The sequence below is a fragment of the Aythya ferina genome (genome assembly GCF_964211825.1).
Source record: "Aythya ferina genome assembly, chromosome: 5".
Lineage (NCBI taxonomy): Eukaryota > Metazoa > Chordata > Aves > Anseriformes > Anatidae > Aythya > Aythya ferina.
In genome coordinates this window covers 40,076,859-40,087,695 of record NC_140301.1, presented here as the reverse complement: position 1 = coordinate 40,087,695, position 10,837 = coordinate 40,076,859, and the positions used below count along the sequence as shown (strand labels likewise).

General features: G+C 41.0%; 1 protein-coding gene across 4 annotated transcripts in view; it reads left to right on the top strand.

Moving 5' to 3' along the window:
* Positions 1-82: 82 nt before the first annotated feature.
* Positions 83-10,837, top strand: part of LIN52 (lin-52 DREAM MuvB core complex component) — a 43,222-nt gene continuing 32,467 nt past the window's right edge. For 3 of the 4 annotated variants that reach the window (XM_084521458.1, XM_084521456.1, XM_084521459.1), the window contains exons 1-5: positions 83-142; positions 216-290; positions 372-409; positions 757-823; positions 1,831-1,914. In XM_084521458.1, the coding sequence (XP_084377584.1) occupies positions 124-142; positions 216-290; positions 372-409; positions 757-823; positions 1,831-1,914 (283 nt within the window). In that variant the 5' untranslated portion in view covers positions 83-123. Of the gene's footprint in view, positions 143-215; positions 291-371; positions 410-756; positions 824-1,830; positions 1,915-4,480; positions 5,157-10,837 lie in introns of those variants that run through there. The other variant, XM_084521457.1, reaches the window with a different exon arrangement.

Genomic DNA, 10,837 nt, shown 5'->3' with positions numbered 1-10,837 from the left:
CCCCTCCTCCTCCACCGCCCCCCGCTCCGGGCCGCTGATTGGCCGCGGGGGCGAAGGCGGGATTTTTATCCCCCCTCCCCTCCCCTCACTCCCCTCTTGGCTGTGCTCACGTGACGCGGCAAGATGGCGGCTGCCGCGGACGGTGAGGCGCGGGGCGGGGGGTGGCGGGCGCGGGCTCCCCCTCAGCGCTCCCCCCTCACCGCCGTCTCTTGCAGGCGCCGACCTGGAGGCCTCGCTGCTGAGCTTCGAGAAGCTGGACCGGGCCTCCCCGGACCTGTGGCCCGAGCAGCGTGAGTTTTGGGGGGCTGTGGAGGATTTGGGGTTGTGGGGAGCACTGCCCGCCCCGCTGACGGCCGCTCTCTGTCTTGCAGTGCCGGGAGTCGCCGAGTTCGCCGCCTCCTTCAAAAGTGTAAGCCGCCCGCTCCGGGTCTCCTCTGCTGCTGCCCGCCTCCTGGCCGAGCCTCCCCTCTGGAGCCTGGTTTGGAAGGAAGGGCTTTAAGCCTTAGGGAAGTCTCCTCTGGGTCCTCTCCTTGGTTTGTGGGTGTTACTGCCCTGCTTTAACCCCTAAAACGTCCAGGGGAAGGTAGAAAACAAGGTTAAGCGTTAAACTATCCCCACAGAGCTCCTGGAACCCTCATCTTTCCTGTCAGTTAAACTGGCCTTAACTTCTAGGTCAGACTTCCTTGTATGTTCCCAAAGATGTCCTGGTCTGAGCACAGTCTGTTTTCTGCTTCTTCTTTTTCTCTTCCAAACCAGCCTATTACGAGTTCTCCTCCCAAATGGATGGCTGAGCTGGAAAACGACGATATAGATATGTTAAAGGGTGAGTATGGGTGCTGGGGGGAGTAGGGTTGTCAAAGCAGGTGGGAATTCGGTCCTTACCAAAAAGAGGGGTTGAAGGGCTTGCTTCTGAACCCTTCCGGAGGTGTAGGGATCCTTCTGTGCTGCTCAACTTTTCTTTCAGAGTTTTTGTCCTGGATGCCTAACAGTTCATGCTTTTATTATTTTTAGTTTTAATTTCATTATCCCATTAATTTACTTCACTTCTGAAAGCAAGAAACTCCTATCAGTGAGCCCTGTGGCCTCTGATCTCTAGCCCTTATATTTGCAGAATCTCCAGCTGAAGATGCTATCTTGTCAGTTACCTCAATTTTTTGTTACTTATGTCATCTCCAGGAAAATATCCTTGCATCAAAGGCTGTCTGTTTTCTTCAAAACAAGCAAGAAAGAAATAGTTAAACCTGTGTAACATTATATGTTATGTTTCAGCTACTTCTCTTACTAATAATTTACTATAGAAATACAGTAGGTGTCTCCTGTTGTTGAGAAGAGGCATGAGGGTGTTTTTTTTTGGTAGACCTCAAATGATTAAGCTTGGTGAGCAGCTGAGATTTGTTGAGTGGCTTGTTGAATTGATGATATGTGAGTGTGTTTTCACTGTTGTACCTGAGATCTCCAGTAGAATGGTTGTTCGTAAGGCTGTATGAAAAGCTACAGAAAGGCTAGCTAGCATATGGATTTCCAGCGTATTACAGGCATTTGTAGTAATCTTCCTTGAGCTTGCTCTTCTTTCTCATATGAATTCCAGCTGAATTGTTCTGTGATAGAAGTAGGACAAATTGCTTTTTATATGGCTATAACTTTTTGCTGGTTCTCATGTCTGAGTTGTAAGGATTAAAGAACACAGTCTGTGCAGTTCAAACAAATTGTAGAAAGTATTATTTGAATGCTCTGTGAAATAGTGAACATATAAACTGCCAGACTAGAGGTCTGTAAACAAGCCAGAGGTCTATAGACAGTGTTAAAAATTGTGGTTTTCTCTCTTTTTAGAGTTGGGGAGCCTCACTACAGCTAACCTGATGGAGAAGGTTCGTGGCCTGCAGAACTTGGCTTACCAGCTGGGGTTGGATGAATGTAAGTTCTATGCATGGATGTGACCGACTCTGTTGCAAATCTTCCCATTAAAACATCTGTTTGTGGTACACCTCTAGTTGGAAAAGGGTTGACAGATTTGGCAAATATCTCACAGTTGTGGAGGTACAGTAGGAGATCTGATGGGAAAGTGTGCTACCCTGAACAAGTCTACCCTGGGTGCAGTGAAGCCTAATGGGGTGCATTTAGAATTTCTTATCTTTGGGTTTTGACTTCTAGTTTGAATGTTAAGGTCTAGTAATGTGATAAGATAACACAGTAATTTGTGACCTTCAGAAACAGGGAGGGGGCACCTGCACAACAGAATGCCTACTGCTCCAGCTTACAGTCTACCTGTGTGGGGGAAAATATCTTAGCAGGAATTACCAGATATCACTTTGACTTACATTTGACTTAAATAAATCAGGTAACTTTCCTTCAGTTCCTGTACAGGTGCTGAAGGTATTTCTCTGAATATTTGTAGCAGTACTTTTGTGAATCTTTGTGTAATGCCTACACTTTGAAAATGGTGTGTAGGATTTTGCTAGCAATTAGTGCTCATGCTTCCTGTTTCTGTACTTGCTGTATTTTTTTATAGTCGGCTGTAGCAGGAGGTGCTGTCGCTGCATTCTAAAATTGACTTTCATCCCACTTAACCAACAACCATTTTTTATCAATTTTTTTTAAGCTGCTGCTTTCATAATCACATTTAGAACTGATGTTAACAGGTTGATCCAGCTTTGAAGATTTCAAGGGGATTGTGCTTCCTTTAAGCACTACCTGTGCATATTGACACATTTAACTTTCTTTGCTTAATTTTGGCCTTTCATAGACTTTAGCTGCAGTTACTCTTGTTCTATGCACAGAGCTTTGAAAGCTTACCAACTGTAAGCCTAGAATGCTTTGATGCTTTCTTATCAACAGGTCATTAAGACTGAACACACTCCATGCACTTAAAAGTTTATTTTACTTTCAGTGCTAATATCTTCTAAGATTGTAAGAAGCATTTAGGGGCGTAGAAGTTATATTTAATGATGGAAATCTTAGTCAAATACAAAGACTGGGTGATTGGCTCTCCTAGTTAAGCTGTAGGCTTACACATCAAAGAGCTTTGCTATGCTAAATGGAGTTTAAGCAGAGTATAAGTTACATTAAGTGCACAAAGCTTAGAGATTTTTATGTTGCATTTATTTTTACTGAGAACAAATAAATACGAAAAGACCAAGTGAGGAAAAAACATTCGAGATCTGAGATTTAAAACTGTTAGTCTATGGTAACTGAATTCTTGAATTTTTAAGGCTTATGAACGCTCTTTTTGTGTTTGTAACTAGTTGTCAATGAAGTCTACTTTCCTTTAACCTGTAATATACGTAATGCTTTGTAAGTCATAACATACGTTCATCTTAGGAAAATTTTCACAGAAAATGAAGTACTGAGTTTGAACAGGGCCTCTCAGGACCATTTTTTCCAATACTGTCTTTAAGTTTTCTCTTGCAGACTTAGGTAAGTGAGAAAACAAGAAGAAATGTACAAAAGGTTCATTTATTAAAGTTAAGGGACTTGTGGTTTTGGTCCAGAGGTACATGATTTGATTATACCTTTGTACATTTAAATGCATTACTCCACGTTTTATGTGGCTGATCATTGAAACTGCTTATCGAAAACAGGATTAAAAAAACATGCTGACCCATCTCCTCTAGATGGCAGCATGAAGCTTCTCATAGAATTCTTGATACTTCTTAAAATTGTACAGTTTCAGTTATGATTTGAAGCTTCTTTTTCCCAAGACATGTTTTTGTGACACATTTCCTGTTGTAGTTATGTCATGAAGTCTGTTACTGAATCAGTTCACAGCACCCTTCTTGTAAATTTGTATTGTAGTTCATGAGGCAAAGTGACGTGGGACTGGGTAGCTCTTCAAAAGCTTTCTTTATCAAGGCAGTATTCTGACATTAAAATTGAGATCTGAGCTGTGAATTTAACAAGATACGGTTTGAAATTAATAATTACTTAATTATATGCCTTTTTTTCTTAAATTCTGATGAACTGCCTTAGTATTTTGCCAGGGATCAGTGGAAGGCTGATATATTCATAATCATTTGGGTTATTCTACACATTTTTTAAAAATACTAGCACAGGCTTTTCAGTCTTTGGGAGCATCTTGAGTGGTACAGCAGTTACTGGCAGTGAACATTACTGTCCACAGAACTATTTGGCAAGATAACTTAAAATACAGGATGCAAGTTATCAGGATCTGATGACATAGAGTTAACTCAGAAGAATGTTATAATGTCTACCTGCGCTGTCAAGAAAGAATTTTTCATTTGTGACATAACTCTGTAAGCTATATTTCTAGATAAATACAGGAAGAAAACTATATTGCATGCTGTGTCCATATCTACTGCATTTGTATAGGAATGGCTGAATACTACACGGATTCCACATTCTTATATGTAGTACCATTTGTCCCTAGCTTTTTGGCCATGGATTTCTGTGTCTCTTTTGCTTTCCTGTGCATCTCACAAATGTATGCTCTTTGTAACTAACTTTCCTCCTCTTTTTCCTATAGGCTTACCTTTACTTTCTATAACCCTGGCTATTTTGTTGAATGCCCCATGGTTTCTGTGAATCGAATTAAATTGTTAACATGACTTGGTTTCTCAATTGGGTGAAACTGAATAGACTTGCCATGCTTTGATTGTAACACTAAGTTCATCAAACAGCAACTAGATACTTCAGAGGTGACCTTTTAATGTCAGAGGTCTTTGGATGCAGCGAATGTCGTTTGAACTGGGATAATGCTAACAGAGCTTCCTGCAGTATTTTTTATGGGCATTTCAGCAGCTGAGCATCTTGCCCTCTGTTAAGATTCTGTGCAGTGTGGCATGCATCTGGACTGCACAAGCTTTATTTGATAACACAACAGTATCAGAGTTAGGGATGATAATGTCACAATTTGAGATAGATGTTTGCCACCTGAAATGGTTATGCAATATTTGGTAATGCCAGTTCATTCCTTCTCCTCTGAGGGAACAGTGACTTCTCTCTGAATAAGGTAGCTGTTGATCTTTCCAGCTGTTTATCCAATTCCTCCAGCTTCAGTAGTACCTAATAGATTGAGTTCATACTCATGCAAAATCAATTGCTGACTTGGCTCTTTTCTTCATAGCTTAAAACATTTATGTTTGTCAGATACCTTGTAACTATCCTAAGTTTGTTTTAAACAAATAAATGATGAGTGAGCATGTGTTTTGTCAGTTTCTGACTGTATGATCTCCCAAACATTGATTTCCCTTTTACTAAGAAACAGGCCATTAAACTACCTATTAAAGATGGACTAATATTCCATAATTCAAAGCTTATTTGCACCACAGAATAAAGCATAGTTTTCTTTTTTTTGTTGTTGCTGTTTTGCCAAACTTTGGAACAAACCACTTTGTGAAAGGATAAAGTAGGTAGGATGGAGAATCAGAGAAAGCAGTGCATCTCTGAAGGAATGTGGCTGTCCACAGACTTCTGGAAAGCCCTGGTATGAATTTCCAATGTCTTTGGGTACCACTTGCTAGACTAGTTCAGAAGTCCTGTAGTGTGTATATATGCCCAGTATCACAGCCATGCTTCCTGTTTATAAAATCTCACTGATGCTAGAACATTTATCAGGCTGCTGTGCTGTCATAGTATAGCTTCAGCAATGAAGTTCATTAGTATAAGACTTCCTGAAAAGCCTGGTCTTTTAAAGGCCTGATGTATTCGGGAAGGGGAAATAATGGTGCTTGTATGCAGCATCTGTCTTAAACATTAGAAAATCTGGCATAACTAACAGCACAAACATGAATGCCTCTTACAATTTCCTTACCAGCAGTGTTAGTCTACTCTTCTATATTAGATTATGTTTTTATTTGGAATTGAAGCTGTTCGTGCTCTTCTTCCTGTAAGATTAGGAATGTAAGAGACTATATTTTTCAATGTCAAATCCTCACACTTCAAGAGCAATGAGACATATATATATATAAATAAATAAATATAAATATTCAGCCAAGTGTCCCCCATAGGTTTGTGTGCCATGGTTTTCGCTGAGCTCTATCAACTTTGCTTCTATTTTCTTTTGTGCAACGCCTGTTTGTTTTCCATACGTGTTCAGCGTGTGTAAGCAAATTGGGTAGCTCGTGTACAGTGGAAGAGCTGCTTGATGCTGGCTGTCAGGGGTCCAGGAATTACACCTGGCTGCTGTGGGGGATGTCAGTCAGGATTAGTGATAAGCAGCTGGGGGTTTTTAGCCTGGAGGTGGACAACTGGTGCAGTATGTGAAAAAGGTGCGTGAAACTGATGAATGCAGAAGTGGGAATGGGGAACGACTCCTCACTTTTTCTCAAAGTATGGGAGCCAGAGAGAACAAAATGTTAGGATAAAATCAAGGAGGTTTCGCTGTCTGGTGTAGAGCTCATTGCCTCTGAAGGTTGTGTGCCCAGAGTTATCTTATTCAATAAGTGAGACAGATTATTGAATGATAAATCCATCAGGAGTGTCTGACCACAGAGAGGTCACCAGTGGCTTAGACAGAAATCTGGGAGATGTAAAAAGCTGGGAGAGATTACGAGGCAGGTTGGGCTAGGTGCTCACCCTGGTCTTATGCTCTTCTGTAGATATTTGCCGTTGGCCTTTTGGAGATGAGATGGTGGGGTGGAATGACAGATTTTTTTTTCCTTTTTTATAAGTTTAGTAATAGGCTGGACTGTAATGCGTGGTAGTTTAGCATCTGCTACCAGAAATCACTGAGGTGTCCGTATAATGGAGAGAACTTTCCAGAGACTGATGGAGATAGGAATGAGGAACAGCCACCCTGCTCCCAAGTTAAGCTGTCCTGGGCTGTGAATTGTAGCCTTCTGCAGCCTCACAAACCTCTGAAATTTCTGGAAAATCATACAGGGAGTCCCTCTGAACTCCAGGCTAGTTACAGATTGCCATTCTTTCTCAGATTGGTAGTCTTCACTTTTTCATTTCTCTCAGATAAATGCTGTCATACGTGATCTCTTGCCTGCAAGTTCAGCTTTGTTGGAGGTTTGGAGGAGTAGAGCAGTTCCATCTTTTTCCTCTTTCCTTGAACAGAATTTAACTGTGGCATGTTTTGAAACATTTACTTCTTAGTTCTGGCTGATCCTTGCAGTCTGCTGTTGACACGGATAATTTCAAAGCTATTACAGCTCTTCCCAACATGACTGAATGTGAATTCACTCCTTGATGTTTTTTTTTCCCCTTGATGTTGATCACAGGATAGGTGTAAGTCAGGGACTTGAAGACTGTCTTTGGTAGATTGAGCTTGTGTTATTTTTAAGCTTTAAAAAACAGGACAACACCTCATTTATCATTAAACTTGGACTTCGTGTAAGCTGTTGGATTAGAATGGAAGTAAGGAAAGGAGGGAGGACCATTTATCACCTTACTAAAACATCTCTTTCATTTTCTGTAATGGATCATCTTTTCAAGGAGTGTCTACATGTAGTACCAACACACATTGCATCAGGGTTGGACCAGATGATCTTGGAGGTTTTTTCCAATCAAAATGATTCTGTGATCTGTGTGTGCATTGTATGGATACACACATTGCCTCTAGGCTCCATGCAAAACTAGTGGCAGTGTACTCCAGAAGACTAGATGTTAATGATGTAATTGATCAAATTAAAAATATGTACTGACCGTTACTGCTCTTTGTTTAGTCCTGAGTTAATTAACACGGAGGCTTTTTAATCTCAGAAGCCTTACTTTACATTTGCAAATGTGCCCCCACCTAGTGCAGTACAGTTACTAGTGTCTTTTCTAGTTGGCTAGTGCCTTTTCTAGACTGTGTGCACACTTGTTTCTAACAGAATGTTTTGGATTCTTACATTTTTAGGAAATTAACAGATTACCAGGTCTGTGTAAATGAAGAGGATTTTAATATTTGAGGTGTCAGTGGGGAGTCTGTCTCAGAATCATTAAGATTGGAAAAGGCCTCCAAGTTCATCTGGTCCAACACCAACGTCACCCACTCAACCATGTCCCTAAGCACCAGGTCCAGCCTTTCCTTAAACACCCCCAGGGACGGTGACTCCACCACCTCCCTGGGCAACCCATTCCAATGCCTGGCTGCTCTTTCTGAGCAGAAATGTCTCCTCATTTCCAACCTAAACCTCCCCTAGCACAACTTGAGGCCATTCCCTCTTGTCCTATCACTAGTTACCTGTGAGAAGAGGCTGACCCCCAGCACTCCACACCTTCTCTTCAGGTAGCTGTAGAGAGCAATGAGGTCTCATGATATATTCTGGAATCTCTCATGTCAACCTGTTTTGGTAAAAGCTCTATGTTGCCAGCTTTTGCTCCCTGTCTGCAGTCTGGGAAGTAGCACAGAAAGGGAACTGGTTTCTCACCGTTTCTTATTGACCAAAATGAGGATTTGGAATCTATCCAGAAGAGCAGGCTCTTTGCTGAACATGACTGTTTCCTTGGAGAAATAAGAAATGGAGCTAGGGAAGGAAACCAACTTGCAGAATGAAGGAGGAGGTGAAGGAGGATCGCGTGATGTGGATCCAAGACAGCAAGAATCTTGGTGCCAGTGGTTAGGAAGATGCAGCAATGTTCTCAGTATCTTGACTGCTGACAAGAGTAAGGAGGATGCTCGCTTTCTCCTTGTTAAAAGCCGGCATTTCCAGAAGCATAGTGCTTCTTGAGCTAGTTGTGTCTGTATTCATCTAAAATGAGGAGGAAGAGAATGTGTTCTGGAATCATCTATATGGTTCCTAAGTATGTCAGACTCGGAAGAGGATATTTTATGCCAGGTCTAGTGCTCATTATGTCCCTAGGGTTAAAATACACAGTTTTTGTTGTCGTGATGTGGGCTATCCTGCTTAGGAGGGAAATGGTTTGAGATGCATGTGCTTTGATATGCCCCCATGTAATATTTCTGCTCTGTGAAGAATTTTCTTTGTAGCAACAGTTTTTCTTGGTCAGTTCCCTTACATTTTGCTGCCTTGCTGAATGAATTTTCATTGCATTTCAGCTTTGCCTGAAAGCATATTTCTCTCTTATTTTGTTATTTAGTACTGTGTTTGCAAGGACTTTGTGAAATAGTATATACGTCGTGCTTCAAAGCTTGAAGGCAGAGTTTTATAGCTGGACAATAAAATTATGTTCTTTGGACACTGGATTTCTGTAATATGCAGTTAGCATAAGGATTTACTTAGTTGAATTAGTAGACTTCTCCCAGAAAATGTCTCACATTATGGATGGTTTGTCTGTGGGTTGGGAAATGATCAGAGGGTATTTCTGGAACTATACAATCGATGGAAATGCTAATGCTTGGTTTTGTTTTCCTTACCAGGTGTGTGCTTTCTGGAAAAATACAGAGTTAATACAGGCTGTTTTCGATTTACATTCATAGTAATTCTCAGTCATCACTTGGCTGTTTCAGAAAGGTGAAAAGACCACTTGGTATTGCTTAGGGTATTTATACAACCCTGTCACTGTAATGTCCAAGCTGCCATGATTTCCATGTGAAACCTTGGCCTTTCTCCTGATTCTCTTTATTTCCTCCTCCCACACCGTAGATCTGCTTCATTTTAATGCACAGTGATATGGTAAGAGGTACTCTGCATCTGCAGGGGGACGAGGAAATCACCTTTCCTTATACTGCTCGCTGGGTGGTTTATTTACTGGCAGGATTCTTCGTGGTGGAAGAGTGAGACATGAGACTGCCAGCCTGAGATTGGCACTCATACATGATCTGTGAATTGGCTAATTTTGACATGTAGGTAGTTAAGAAATAATTACAGTCAGAGGAGTCATGACCTCAACTTTTCATCATCTCCATTGGCTTGTGCCCCAGTTTGGAAGTGAGGAAGGTATAGGAAGTTTTAATTGTACCTGTGTGATTTATCCTCAGTCAGCTCTTTAATTTCTTCTGGCTGTCTGAGGTTTCCGACATGCTGTAAATTTCTCCAACTTTTTCATTATCTGCAATTTCTTTATGACTCATGAATCGGAGTGGAGAGAGAGTGTGGATTTACAGCAGAGATAAACATGTCCATAAAGTCTGTATCTGTGTCAGTAATTGTACTGCTGTCAGTGACTGTCCTGTTTTACAGGTCTCTCTTGGGAGAGGAACACGCTTTGCTACCAGTGTCAGAGAAGTGTTCGCTTTGATTTGCATTAACTTGCCAGGAGATTAGGTTGCAATGGTGAGGATGGAAATTGAGTCTGGACCTTGGCTGCTATTGTTTTTTTAAAATAAGTGGGTGTGCGGTTGCCCTCTATGTGCAGAAAAAAAACCAGCAGGTCCAGACTGTTCCTAAATACAGAACCAGGGAGATTCAGTCTACTGATGATATAAAATATAATATTAACCATATGCATAAATTGTGCATTCTTACCATAAAACAAATGCACTATCTAGGTAACTGTCATATCATTTAAAAAATGGAGAAAAAAAAAGCAACATTGCAGGGATCTTCAGGATGTTTTCTGTCTGCTTGTGAAGTAGAACAAATATTTCTCTAAGCTTCAAGAAATTTCTGCGTCTTAGCTTTCTTCTCCCTGCCTTATTGGGAAAAGTGCTATTGTGGACTTCGATGGAGGGTACTAATATAGCACCCGAATCTCCAGGCATTGATGGAGATGCCAGCTCGCTGCAGGAGGAGGTATATGCTGGTGGAGCTTGAAGAGGAGAAAATTCAGAAAACTCTCTTAAATATGTCAAAGTTAAAACTTCTGCAGTTTCTCTCTGCAGTTACTTTCTGTTTGATGTCTCTTGCTGATACTTGTATCAGTATGTATTTACATGCTGTATGTAGAATCTTCTTTTGTTAATTATGTGGTTTGGATTGGATTCTTTGTCCATGATTTACTAACTTCTGTTAACATTAAATATGCAATTTTCTCTTAGAATTAATTTTAA